Source organism: Coccomyxa subellipsoidea (assembly GCF_000258705.1).
Source record: "Coccomyxa subellipsoidea C-169, whole genome shotgun sequence".
Classification (NCBI taxonomy): domain Eukaryota; kingdom Viridiplantae; phylum Chlorophyta; class Trebouxiophyceae; family Coccomyxaceae; genus Coccomyxa; species Coccomyxa subellipsoidea.
The window spans coordinates 227464-241330 of record NW_005178018.1 but is presented as its reverse complement, the minus strand read 5'-3'; the positions used below and the strand labels follow the sequence as shown (position 1 = coordinate 241330).

The 13867-nt window shown below is 55.8% G+C and overlaps 2 protein-coding genes across 2 annotated transcripts; one reads left to right on the top strand and one right to left on the bottom strand.

Moving 5' to 3' along the window:
• Window positions 1-7142: 7142 nt before the first annotated feature.
• On the top strand, window positions 7143-7896 carry COCSUDRAFT_20880 (Mll1 protein; the record flags this gene model as incomplete). Its single annotated transcript, XM_005642722.1, has 2 exons — window positions 7143-7361; window positions 7702-7896. Coding segments are annotated over 2 exons (414 nt in total), but the record flags the coding sequence as incomplete, so codon positions are not given.
• A 1062-nt stretch (window positions 7897-8958) lies between these two features.
• On the bottom strand, window positions 8959-12937 carry COCSUDRAFT_60433 (hypothetical protein; the record flags this gene model as incomplete). The annotated part of the gene is made up of 9 exons (XM_005642721.1): window positions 8959-9120; window positions 9710-9880; window positions 10049-10414; window positions 10789-10926; window positions 11141-11316; window positions 11693-11771; window positions 11947-12162; window positions 12388-12642; window positions 12923-12937. The coding sequence occupies 9 exons, from the start codon at window positions 12935-12937 to the stop codon at window positions 8959-8961; spliced, it is 1578 nt and encodes a 525-aa protein (XP_005642778.1).
• Between the last annotated feature and the right edge of the window lie 930 nt (window positions 12938-13867).

The window sequence follows — 13867 nt, the reverse complement described above, 5'->3', positions numbered from 1 at the left end:
ACCCATGCATGCCGGGGTCGCAATCAGCTAGCTTGCGGCAATGTCCGGAGGGCAAATTTTCCAGCTGGTGTCTCGTCTTAGACTGGCCAATGTCATCATCATATGCACAGTGTGATAGTGCTGTGCGTTTGTCCTGTGACTGTAACAGGATAGTGCCATTTTCTCCCTCTAGGAAGCCCTCTAAGTATACATATGTATGCAAACGGTCACAGGAGGGCTGGGAGCGGATATCGCACGGCACGGGCACGGGCTACTCGACGATCGCCGCGTTCTGGATCCCCGACAAGCTGCCGCCGCCGCCCCCGGAGAAGCCCAAGGGCGGCCACGCGCGCGGCGGCGGCCAGGCGTCGGCCAAGCTCAAGACGCACGCGGCCTTTGGCGGCAAGGGAAAGCGCGCCAGCAGCCGCCCCTCCAAAAAGGCCTCCGCCAAATTCGGCGACGGCGGCTCGGGGCCCCCCGAGGTGAGCTCTTCTGCGATGATGACGTTTGCTACAGTGTGCTTATTGTGTCCTCATGAGGAGCCATGCTGTGCAGCCCCCGCTCAAAAAGAGCTCCCGCCAAATCTGGCGGCGCCGCCTCGGGGCCCCCCGAGGTGACTCGCTGCGACTCACACCTTTGTCATCCGCCCTGCTCACCTATAAGGACCTACCACAACGCAAAGACGTGGAGCGGTCTCATGTTGCTTGCTTGATCATGCCTCCACAGGCTCCTGAGATTGTGTGACATCCACGGGCATCAGGAGACCTGGAGCCTGTTCAGGGATCTAGCAAAGCTATTGTCGTAACTTTCTTGCGGACAGGGCTGTGTGTGCACAGTGGTCCACAAGGTGCCACAGCTTCTTGTGCATGTGCATGTGGTTGCCCTGGTGGTCCCTGGGCACCAGAAAACCCAACGCAATCATGCACCCAGAAGTCAATGTGAGGGGTGGGGAAATTAAAACCCTCAAATCAGGGGGAATGCGGCGCTGAACCAGGGGTGATTGCTGCGCAGTACGCGGAGCTGGTGCAGCTGCCAGAGGACGTCCCGGAGGAGCTGGCCGTAACTTGCGCGGGCCGTAGCGCCGTTTTGAACGTGCGCAGCCAGATCGTGACGTTCGCGGGGCAGAAGATGAGCGCGAGCCGTTTTGAGACGGTGTGCGGCAAGGGCGACGCGAAGAAGTGGAAGTCCAGCATCTGGCTGGAGGGGCCCGACGGCAGCCAGGAGCAGGTGCGCATGCGCGCCATGGTATATACAGAGGATTGATGCTGTGTCTGTCTTGGCAGCGCCATGCAGGCCTTGGTGCCATGCTTGTCTTCGGATCGGGTGCTTGCTGCATGCTGAGAGGTTTTCAACAGCTGCACATGCGATCCCTGTGCTGGATCCCTGCCTGCATGCTGAGGACAGCACCCCAGATGACTCTTCAGCTTCTGTGGGCACTTCTTGTCACAACTCTTGTTCCGCTGACTGCCCCCAAGTCAGCATGCAGAGTGCATGCAGCAGAGCAAGCCTCCAGAAGTATGCTCATTACGATATCTGCTTTCCCTCTAAATTTTGCTACTCATGCGGATATAGCAGAGTTAATGACAACGCCCGACAAAGAAGAGATCTGAGCGCGGTTCGTTGCCACTGGACAGGTGATGCAGGACTGGCTGAACGAGCGCAAGCTGGATCGCAAGGCCCTCACGGCGCTGTCCACCAACATGGCAGCTGCAGGGGCCTGGGACGAGTACGTGCGCGAAGAGGCGGAGGCGGTCGTGCACACGCTGATAGCTGCCGTGGCCGGGGAGCCGGCAGAAGCTGCCGAGGAAGACAACGCCTCCGAGCGGCCGCCCGGCGGCAGCGCCAGCGCATCGGACGCCGAAGACGGCGACGGTGACGGTGAGTGCCTTTAGGAGGAGTGCATGGACAAGATCAGAGGGGCGTAAAGCCGCTGATCAAGCATGGCATGATGAGGCAACACATGCAAGGCGAAAAAGGGCCAATCCGTCGGTAATTCTAATGTGTGAGTGACAGTATTCAGAAGGTGGAGAGAAGCCACTTTTCACTTGGAAGAGTAAGGAAGTGCAGACCGAGGGGATACCTGAGAGAAGTGCTTCCAAAGTCCAGCACATGCAGAATCTACAAGTTGAATGTGGGAAGCACAGGACCATGGCTGCTAAGAGCGGAGTGTATCACAAAGCTGCCGGCAGGGCTCTTAGTGTGCTCTTTTGAGGCTCGTAACGGAATGCAGGAGCATGTCATGTGGGGTCTGATTGGGGCTTTGTGCCATATCTGCAGAGGAAGAGACCGAGGCAGCAGCAAGAAGTGAGGTGGTGCTGCTCGGCGACGCGGATGACGCATCGCTGGCGCACGCTGACATCAGCGAAGCGGGGCTGGAGGGCACACAGCCGAGCCTCGTCAACGGTGACGTCAGCAGGGCCGATGATGTCAGCAGGGCTCAGGCTGTCAGCAGCGGCAGGATGGAGGACAATGCAGAGATGCTGGAGCGGCAAGAGGCTGAGCCAGCAGCGGAGGGGACAGGAGTGAATGGGTACATGGATCTGGAAGGCTTGCCTGCACAGGCGAGCTTCCTGGCCAGCCCAGAGCAGCACGATGCGCACCGCAGTGCTAGCAGCCAACCTGCTGTCAAGGTCCGCCTTTATGTATGATGAGTGCTGAACACAATCCCAGTTAGTGATCCAAAGAGCTGCATGTCCAGGCATCTCCTTTATGTAGCCCTGCTTCCCTTGCTTCTGCTTGAGCGCTTGTCTACTTCACCTTGCTTACTGATGGGGAGTACCTATAACAGTACAGAGGATGCAAGGCAGGTTCTGGAGATCGCATTGGGGCAGGCTGCTGAGCAATTGATGTTGTTGTGCGTAACAGGAGGAGCAGCTTGCAGCAGAGGCGAGCAGCAGCATAGGGGGCGCGGCAGCGGGGCCCGTAACGGAGTGCAAGCAGGAGGCCACGCTCCCCGTAGTGTCCCCGTACGGCCTGCGCCGGCGCGAGGCGGCCGCGGCCGCCGCCGCAGCCGCCATGATTGCGGCGGCGTCCGGCAGGCGCGCGCCGTCTGCCGAGAAGCGGGCTGGCTCCCCGGAGAAGGACGCCGGCCAGACGCCGGCGGCCGCCGCCAAGCCGCACCGGCAGCGGCCGACCGCGCACAACGACTCGCGCAAGGAGCCCGGTGAGCTGATCCTTCTCATCACTATTGCTTTTCGACATGTAGGACATGTAGGAGCATCAGCTTTGCCTACTGTGCAGATCACATGGTCAATAGTTTGTGAGCGACGCGAACCTCCACACAAGGGATCCTTGCTGCCGTTCACGTGGAAGATCGTCCCCCAGAGCGTTGCTCGCGCCTTAAGAGTTTGAATTTCCCTTCATATTCTTTTGATTACAAATAAGGCTTGGTTGATCCTGGGCAGGCTCCTTCACTGTGGGCTGGGCCCAAGTAGAAACTCCACATCCCCATAGCAATGTTCAGCATAACACAGTACTTCCTTCTCAGGTCTTACCGGCACATATTCCTTTCTTGAGCGTGCTTGGTTGGCTCTGGGCAGGCTTGGAGGATATCCTGTTGGAGCGCATCTACGGCAGCCGGGATGCGGCGACCGCGCGGCCGCGCAGCGGGCCGGAGGCGCACATTGGGCAGCGGTGCCGCGTGTTTTGGACGGAGGACAAGGACTGGTACGAGGCCGTCTGCCGCGGCTACGACGCCGACAAACGGGCGCACAATCTCTGGTACATCTATGACGAGGAGGTGGGTTTCAGCTGCCCTGGTACCCTCATGTCCCCTGTGTCAGGCAGGTTGCAACCAGCGCACACAGCATGACAATACCTTGGATGCCGTAGATGCCATAAAAAAGGAGACAGGAGTCAGCGAGTGGAAAGTTCAAAATCTTCCCATCCTAACCCATAAATCACAATTGTATATTGACTCTTGACCCCTACCCGTTTGCTTCTATTGCAGTCCCGCGTTGTGCCGAGCGCACCTCAACCTTGTACTGCTCTGCTGTTGAATTTGTCTAGATATTGTTCACCAAACAGGATGCGATGTCAATTGCAGGAGGAGTGGCTGGAGACGGAGACTGAGGAGCGGTTCGGGCGGCTGCGGTGGCTGGCGGCCGATGACGCTGTCGCGCCGTCTGCGTCGGAGGCGGCCGGTGCGGCCGAGGCCGACGCGGGCCCACGGGTCCCCCCTCCGGAAGGGATCGCTGCGCTCGGGTGCCGCGTGGGGGTCTGGTGGATCGACGACGCGCAGTACTACAGCGGCACCGTCAAAGAATTCGACCCCGAGACAGGCAGGGCTCTCTTAGCAACGATTGGTTTGCCATGCAGTTGGCTGTCTATAGGCCCCACAATCATGCCGTTCTTCCTCCTGCACCTTCCTGAAATTTTCCTCTTTTATACTCCCTTACGCAATAATCGACATGCATGCAGATCCGCAGCAGGCGGTTGTGGCTCAATCTGGCTCTTATACATGTGTCGAAAGAGGATTTGCATGCATGCACCACATTATGCTCATGACTAAGCAGCCTTTTATTAATCGCAGGCAAGCACCTGGTGCTGTATGATGATGGAGACAGGGAGTGGCTGTCATTCCAATCGGAGAGGGTCACCTGGTACAAGGACGAAGTTGCGCCGCCCAAGGAGGAGCCCGAAGCCATGGACGAGGATGCAGACGGTAACGCAGAGGTGTGTGCTTCTCTCTCTCTGCTCGCCCCCGTTCAAGTATATTTTTGTAGGTGAGTATTCTGACGTGCGTTGCCGGCCGCCTTGTTGCGGTGTCATCTAGAGGACCTTCCCATTTCTTTTTCTCGGTTACCTGTCCGCCGCCACCGCTGACTAACCCGTGCATCATCGCTGACAAACCCGTGTGTCATCGCTGCCAAAACAGGCGCCGGCGCCGCGGCCCAAGCCGGCAGCGGACGTTCCCTCGCACGTGCCCTGCTGCTGCGGGGCAATGCGCGGCAGCTTTGACGTGGCGCGCACTTGTGTGATTGTGGACGGCGGCCGCGAAGTGTCCCCCACCGAGTTTGAGCGCCTGGCCGGCAAAGCCGCCTCCAAGAAGTGGAAAGCATCCATCCGGATCGATAAGGTGCAGCACTCAATTCCTATTACTTATCAAATTCCTAACCATCCTTGAACGCCGACTCCTTTCCCCTTCTTTTGTAGGCCCAAACAGACAGTATCACTTCATGAACTCTGTGCACTGAACGCCTAGATTGCATGCGTTCTTACTCAGATCCCTTTGCAGACATTTTATATGTGTGATGTAAGCTTTGGTGGTGACGGTGTACACTGCATGTGTTGGCATCGCTAGATTTGAGGATCACCTTTCCAATGCTCAGCGAAAGGGACTCTCACCAAGAGTTGTCACAGAACAATACCACCGTCCCGGCCTGAATTTGTGGGCCCTGAGATGTGGTGCACATACAGAGTGGGGAAACACTAACAGAGATCTCCCTGTACATCACACGCTCAGTCCATGACCTCAAATCTGAATATATATTCAACCATGCGGTCATGCACAGGGCGGCGGCACGCCGGGGATGACGATGGGGGACTGGTTGGTGGACAAGGGACTGGACGCTCCCAGAGCGGCTCGGCCAAAGGCGCCATCGCTGAATGCGCTGCGGAGACGGCAGGGGCAGCAGTACCGCAGTGTTCCCTTCGGCCCGCCCCATACCTCCGCCAATGCCAGCTTCGGCAAGCAGGTGGCGCTCACTCTATATAAGCTTCCTTTGGATATACAGTCATGCGTGAGCAGTGTTTGCTCGCATGCTCAAGTCCTGTGGGGCAGCTGATTCCTTGTACTTGTGTCTTGATCCCTTTGGTGAAAGATTTGATCAAGGAGTGGGTTGTGGTACCCCTGATGATGCCAATTGCGGAACACATTTAAGAATGCGTGATGGAATTGCATCGAGTGTTTTGGCTTGGACCTGCATCTAGGAACACACAACGGGCATCATTGCATTTAGGCAAGTGTCATGAATAAAATTTCCCAGGAGCCTGACTGTATCCTCTGATGCGCGCAGGGCCACCGGGATGGCTGCATGTGCGTGATCTGCAAGCAGGCGCGCCGCAGCGGCCGCCCCTGGGCCGGCATGGTGCCCGGGGACCCCTACTGGTCCCCCGCGGGGGCCCCCCACGGTCCCCCCGGCCGCGCCACCGCCGGCCCCCCGGCGCGCCTCGGCAAGCGCGCCTACGTCCGCGCCGTGCCGCAGCTCGCCGGCAACCTTCGCGCAGCCAAGGTGACTCATCTCCTCTTTCTTTCCTTAAATTTGCAAGTATTGTTCCTGAGCTGGTCTGGCATTTCTGCCGTGTAGCTGCGGCAGGCGCTTCTTGCCCCTCGCTCACACGAGGCTGTCAAACCAATCCATAGGCCCTTGTTATGCCTGATGCACCAAGGATGGGCAGCAGAGTTGTGGGTTGCAGCATGCCAGTTTCGACATACTACCAAGTGCCTTGATGTGCGGCAGGTTACGCTGGCACTATGTTCTTAACAATCAGAGACATGTTCCAGCCCACAGGGCTAGGTAACATATGTTCCAGCAGCTTCTTACAATCTCCCAATGAACAAGGTATATTGAAAATTTCACTTTCAATTTCAAACAAAGCACCCCCTGACCACCCCCGTCATGCGCAGATGTGGCAGCTGCCCTTGACGCGGTGCCTGACGCCGGAGGAATTTGAGGCGGTGCAACGCAAGGAGAGGGAGGGGTTTGACGCAGAGGAGCTGACAGCGGACGCGGTGGAAGCTGAGGAGGAGGAACAGGGGGCCCGCGGTGGCGAGGGGGAGGCCAGCGGTGGCGGCAGCGGGGGAACCAACGGCGGCGGCAAGGGGCGCCGGCGCAAGGGGCCGACGCTGAAGGAGCGGCTGGAGCGCTGCCTGCGCACCGAGAGGGAACGCCTCACCTTCGGCAAGGTGTGCTTCTTGTCGTTTTTTTACGATTCACTGAGCGGAATGAAGATGTTTTCGTCCTGCGCCCTGTGGTCCCACAATGTCGGCGATATATGAAAAGTCTCTTTGCAATTTTTTGTGGGCGGCCGTGTACCTTGTTCTCTGGTGCAGACAAAGAAGCACCGTCAGCAATGCTGTCAAAAACACATAATGTGCCTCTTTTTGCTGCTTCTAATTACAGGTATGATGCTATGTTCTGACGGGGGCGTTGCTGGCTGGCGTTGCGCAGTCGGGCATCCATGGGTGGGGCCTCTTTGCGCGCAAGGCGATGAAGGCGGACAGCATGGTGATCGAGTACCGGGGGGACGTGCTGCGGCGCACGGCGGCCGACGCGCGCGAGAAGCGGTACCAGGCGGCCGGCAAGGACTGCTACCTCTTCACCGTGCAGGACGACTTTGTAATCGACGCCACCATGCGCGGCGGCATCGGCCGATTCACGGTGCACTTGTTTTTCGCTGCCTATGTCACTCCTCTTCTTCCCTAACGGCGTATTGCACTCTGTAATATTGACGTCCCACAGCGCTTCACAATTGTCCCTTTGCAGGATCTCAGTGCCAGACCTTAGGCACGTGCGTGTCCGTATGCAACGTATATTCAATGCGACCCATGAATGGCTGCTTGTACTGCACAGAAAGGTTTCTGGACTGGGTGGTACAGACTGCAAACAGAACGCAGACTCTCTTCTGTCTATTCAGGCAAAGACTTCGTTACAATGAGTGCGTTCCCCAGCAGCACTGAGCGAAGAATGACACCTTGACAATGGTTGGCTGCGCGTGCAGAACCACTGCTGCTCGCCCAGCATGTACACCAAGGTGCTGGAGATTGAGGGGACGCCGCGGCTGGTCTTCTTCGCGCGCTTCGACCTCGTTCCCGGCCAGGAGCTGACCTATGACTACCGCTTCAAGGAGGAAGACGGCGACAACAAACTGCCCTGCGGCTGCGGCGCACCCAACTGCCGCGGCACCCTCAACTGAGCGCCAGTCTGAACCCGAATTCAAACACCCCTTTTGCCGACAATGGACAAGCCTATGCTGGCTGGAACCGTCCAGACAACCGGTAGATTGGGCCGGGCAAGCCAAGGGCGTTGCATCATTGTGCGATGCAAGGGGCACAAGCAGTTTGCGCGCGCGTTCAGTGGAGGACGGCTGTGTATTTCAAGAGCTGTCACCCCTTGATGGATGCGCATGTCAGCATGCACAGCCCAGTCCGGAGACGGAGGGAGGGCTGTGTCCGGGGCCGGTGCTATGTGCCACAGTGATGTCCCCCATCGGTGTATGCACATGTCCTGATGCACGCCCAGCATGAATACAGGGTGGTTCTGTTGGAGCCAAAGCTGGAGACGTGTCGGATTCGCATTTATTGTGAGGGGTGCAAACCTTCATTTGCATTGTGTGGGACAGCGTGGCAATGATTCTGTCTCAGCAGGCTGTGTCCAGCAGACAGGATAAGTCGTGGGTTCCCTGGAATAGGTGACAGTCGCTGGTGTTCCTGGGCGCTACAAGTCTGTCTAGACCAATAATTTGTGATGTCAGAGTGTGTGATTTTAAAATCCTATGGCTGCTGAACATGTGCTTCTTGTCCTGCGCACGCATGCTGTCTGTCTGACTTGCACATCTGTGGTGAAATCTCACATATGAGGACTGTCCTTACTGTTTAACAATAGGCTCCCCGACAATAAGGCTGTTTAGCCTAAGATCTTGAGAAATGATTTTTTTTTGGAATAATAGCCAATTCTGTGAGTGTCTGTCCCGGCAGCCTGCTTTTTGCTACTATGTAACCAGGCACATGCCGCAGGAAAGGAAGGTCCACCCAAGCATTGACACCACATCAAGAGCATTGTGATCACAAATTTGAAGACCCTTAAAGACCTTCATGCATGCATGATCACTGATATCTGCTATTTCGAATCCCAATCAGGCCAATCATCGATGTCCAGCAGTTGATTGCACATCCCACATTTCCACTGTACAGGCCAACTGCCTTCATACTAAGCGCACCTGTCACAGGTGACCTGGGTTGGTGTCAGCCTATTGAAGTCAGTCCTCAGCCCTGAATAGCTCTTCGGCCTCGCGCTGCAGAGTGGCCAGCTTGTTGTTCATGATGGGGTTGTCCAGCCGCGTTAGTCGGTTGGCTGCTATGGCCGTCAGCACCGTGAGCTCCAGGGCTCCATCCCTCATCTTCTGTGCCTCTAGCATCATCTGCAATATCAACCTGATATTACTACCGTATTAGTATTATTTTTAGAAGTGGTATAAGCACGCACATTTCTTGCCAGAGGCAAGGTGCGTCTGCAGACAAGCTGCATGTAAAGGCTACCAAATTCCTACCCCTTGATGGACCCGCCAGATCCGAGCAAGAAGTTGGCACGTCGCTCAGTGTCTATACCGGCCCCGCCAACCAGTGCCAGCGTCATGTTACCATTGTCATTAGCAGTAGTACCAGCACTTCGTGCAGCACCTAGCAGCCTGACAAACTCAGAGCCAAAGGCCATATGGCATGCATGCAGGGCGTCTGCAGCCACACCTGTGGGCCCTAGCATAGGCCGCAGCCTGCAGCCACATAATTGCCGCCACATGAAGAACAGTTTTGTCGCTCCTGTACTGCATTTCCAGAAGTGCAGGCCTTCTGACGATGCATGGCATCTCATCAGAGCTTCTGGCACCAACAATCAGCCAGCAAATTTGCGCATCACGTCTCAACTGCATGCCAGTCTCATCAGGAAAACTCATGAGGGTCCCTAGTGACTCAAAGGTGCTGCCAGGTAGGTGGAGGTAAGTCAGCGCTCACCATTTCCAGCTGCTTCTTGCCATGCACCAGCTCTGCCATGAAGGACTTGCCCGTCACATCCTCCTCCCGCTCTTTCATCATCGCGTCCCCACCAGCTGAGTCACCCACCGGCTTGTGCCCCTGCTTCCCAGCCTCCTTCCTCCCCCTGCCAGCTTGGCTTTTCCCGGACACCTGCCATATGGAAAACTTGGCACATTTAAAAAACTGCGTTTGGCCCGCGCATGCACGAGAAATGCATATCCGCATTCTGCATGGAAGGCTACGTGTGCTGTGCTTTCCTGGTCATGTAAGGTCACGGATTTGAAAGGCAGAGTGCAGCAGTGGGGCAAGAAGATTTACCTGTGCAGGGGGCAGCGATGGTGCAGGCTGCATCTGAGTCTCTGCCGGCCGGGCGGCAGTCAGCAGTGGCGGCTCCAGCAGATGCGCAACCGTGCCTGCTAGGCTCTCCTGCTGGCCGGGCTGCTTGGGAGCCGGAGCGGGCCTGTACACCTGAATCATTGCAGACGGCTGCGGTGCTGGGCTGACTGTGTGGCTGGGGCGAGAGAGAGGGCTCTGAGAACGGCTTGCGGCGGTGGCGTGGTTGAGTGCGGCCGGCTGCTGGCGCGTCAGAGGGTACTGGGGAGCAGCTGCCGGGGGCTTGGGGGCTGGCTGCGGCTCGGCGCGGCATGGCAGGGCATGCCTTGGAGGTGTGGGCATCCTGATGACCTATTAAGGCGCAGACTCTTGTGTGAAGCTGTCATGTGACTCAGGAGGGCCTGCCATGCAAGCATATCCAGCAGAGCGTTCATCAGGGCAAGGTGAATCACCTTAGGTGATGCCCTAGCTGGTGAGCCACACATGAGTGGGTTGAGGTGGCAGCATAGGCAACAAACTCGTTTACCGGCAATGCCTTCAATCAACCCAAAAAGATGGAATATCTCGATGAGGCGAATGGAAAATGGGAGAATATGCAGCAGATTATACAATGATGCTACCTGCAGCATCCTGTTGAGAACTCCTTTGACTGTGGCGGCTGCAGGCGCTCGAGAGGGCTGCGCGAGGGGCCTGGGAAGTTGCAGAAAAGCTTGACGAGAAGCCACCTTCCCGGCTCCACTGCCCCTCTGGGCAGATGCTGAAGTTTTGTGCTCCTGACGAGCACCTGGCGCGATGGGCTGAGCTTCTGCCTGCTTCTGGACCGTGGGGGGCTGTGTCTTGTCCTGTGGCGCTTCATTCTGCTTCTGCACGGAACAAATGCAATCATCAAGTGCCACATTTGCAACTTTTGTAAACTTGCGAGGGTACATGTACATGAGAAAGTGCGTGACCGAAGGGCAATGTCCACACACAGGCTCAAGCACTTGTGTTGTATGCCATGCACATGCTCATGCATGGACGACATTAGGAGCTGGCAGAATGCACATGAGAAGACAATCAGGTGCTGTGTTCATGTACCTGCACGACCTCCTCTTGTGCATGCATGACCTCGTCTTCCGTTGCCTTTGCATCCAAATGGTTTTCCTGCTCGGCTACCGGGCCTGTGGGTGTCATGTCAGTGTCCTCCGGAGGAGCTGGTGGACTCTGCATGGCCTCCTCAGCGCAGGCCTCCTGCATCTGTGCTTGGCTCGTTCCTGCACAGATGCACATGCATTGCAGACACAATTGAAAGCGGCTTGTCACAGCATTCTTGCAACGGTGCTTCGCCCTCGCAAGACGAAGAGGTAGCTCTCGGCCTGCTCTCCCCTTCTTCTTCACTTGTCAGCACCCGTGCATAAGCTCTTCAGCCAATATCGCGGTGCTGCAAGTGAGATTGGGGGAGCAGCTAAGGAGCTGCCTCCTCGAGGAGCTCCTGTTTGTCTGGGTTTGATGACAGGTATGAGCAGATGCATGCAACGCGAAGTACGCATGCACATCCAAAACGTGCCCCAGTATGTGATACAATTAAGATGTTTTGCTGGTTATCACTAATAATATTTGTGGAGGGTCCTAACAGACACAGGCACCTACCTTGTGGGCTTGGCTCAGTGTCTCTTTGCATGCTTTGCTCCTCTGGGGGAGGCAGGCTGCCCTGCCTCTGAGTCTGCACCTGCATGACAAGGGAATCTCAAATTTATTTATCACCCCTGCCATGGAGAATCAGAGAGCTGCAGGGAATCTAAGCATTGCTGCTGCAGCTGCAGTGTAGATGAGATGCATGCATCAATTTTGACTGACAGCAGGCATAGGTAACATCATTGCGAAAGGGAGGACATGTAGGTCACCTGCATGACGGGGCAGTCAATGGTCTGGGCAGCCTCATCTTCTGCAGGGCACAGCTCTTGTCCGTTTACTTCACCCGCTACATCGTTCTGAGCCTGTGTCATGGAAACGTCAACAGACTCTGGTGCATTGGCAGTGTTGCCTGGTGTGGTCCCTGCTGTCTCAGTACCAAAATCAGCATGGTCAGCCTCTTCCTGCACATGTTCCTGCCCTTGGTCCTGCATTTGTACAATACACAGGACGGTCTTAAGAGCCTGTTTGCAAGAGCATTGAATATAGACCTCCAGGGAATTTGTGATGCGTCCTAGATCTCCTGCTTGACAATTGACTCCTACCGAAATCATGGTCCAATGCATCATAACGGTCATGCATGTGCAGGAAAACGCCTTGAGAGCTGCCAAAATTTGGATACTAACAAGAGAAGACTTGTTGGCACTCCCTACCTGCATTGCTTGGCTCTCAGTGGTGTTGGTTTCCATGGGACACTGGCTCTGCTCACTCTCCTGTGCGGGCACATCCTGAGCCTCGTTCGTGGGCAGATCTTCAGGCTCTGATGCTTCTGCACTGCTATCAGCTGTGGGTTGCCCAGTTTGCACACTGGCGTCTGGTTTTGGATGGTCATCTTCCTGCTGCTCAATTTCAGAGTTTTCCAGTGTTGGCAGATTGTGGTCTGCGTTGTGCTCGGCAGTTCCTGCAGCCTGCATGCCATCCGTATGTTCCTGTGAGATGTCTGCTGCCTCTTGCATGACCGCAACACTGGCTGCCTGCTCAGGAGTCTCTGCGCTGTGAAGGACAGGGTTATCTTGCTCATTCTGTTCGGATTCTGCTGGCTGCATGGAGACATCTACTGTTGCCCCCTCCACTTCTGCCTGGCTCCCAGCTGCATGCACAAGAGAACAGTTCGAGACATCACCAAGACATTTTCAAGCAACCCCTATCATATTGAAAATCCTGCACAATATAGAAGAGCCAGCATACCATCTTGTGCTTCATCCATGCTTCCAGTATTGTTAGGGCTGTCAGGAGATGCAGGTGCAGCTGCTGCTGGCTTCTCAGTGTTGTCATCGAGGTCAAGATCCACATCAAACTCCTTGAAGAAGTCATCTTCGTCTTCATCTACATACTCATGACCTCGCGTAAGGTGCACAAGATTTTCTGCGAATGGCAGTCAGACGGCAGCCAGACATCGCCAAATAATGACATGTCCACTTAGGCAACAGGACACAATGCAATCTGCCAGTGACCTGCAGCGGCGAAAATGGACGCTTTTCTCGTCTTTGATGCAAAAGAGATGCCTTCTCCAGGCTGCAAGCTTCCTAAGCTCCGCTGCTCCTTCGAAAGCTTGGAAAGGAAGGCTGTCTGCTGCGCTCCCACCTCATCGCCGTCCTCACCTGTTTTTGAAGACAAAAAACGTTGTTCATACCCTGACAAGTTTTTGTGAACATTTCATTGGATGTAGTCAATTATCACAGAAGCTCAAGCATGGTATTAGTGCAAGTGACGAGAAGATGTCGCCATGCTTGATCCTTCTGGATCGGAGACTTTGACGACTTCCTTTCCTAAAAATTGATGAAAGCATTGATGTATTCTCTCACCATTGAAGAATTCAAGTGACATGGTGATGCGCGTGCTTGCCCCGGGAAGAAGAGTGCCCCTGAGATCACAATAAACGACGCCAAGTGCTGTGTACCGATAGCCCTGCAAACCCCAGCGAAGCTCTTGAGCTAATGTGTTCCAGCGTTGATCGCAGCCTATTGAATTCAGCAATGTATCTTTTCTTCGCAATGGCCATCTTGAAAGTGTCCAAGGACGTGAGACGCCAAATCTGGCTCCCACAGCATGCACAGCGGAAGCAGCGAGAGAGTCTATTGAAAGGTCTCTTGGCAGGCAAGGCTTTGTGCCCTGCTTGGTTTTGCATGTTCA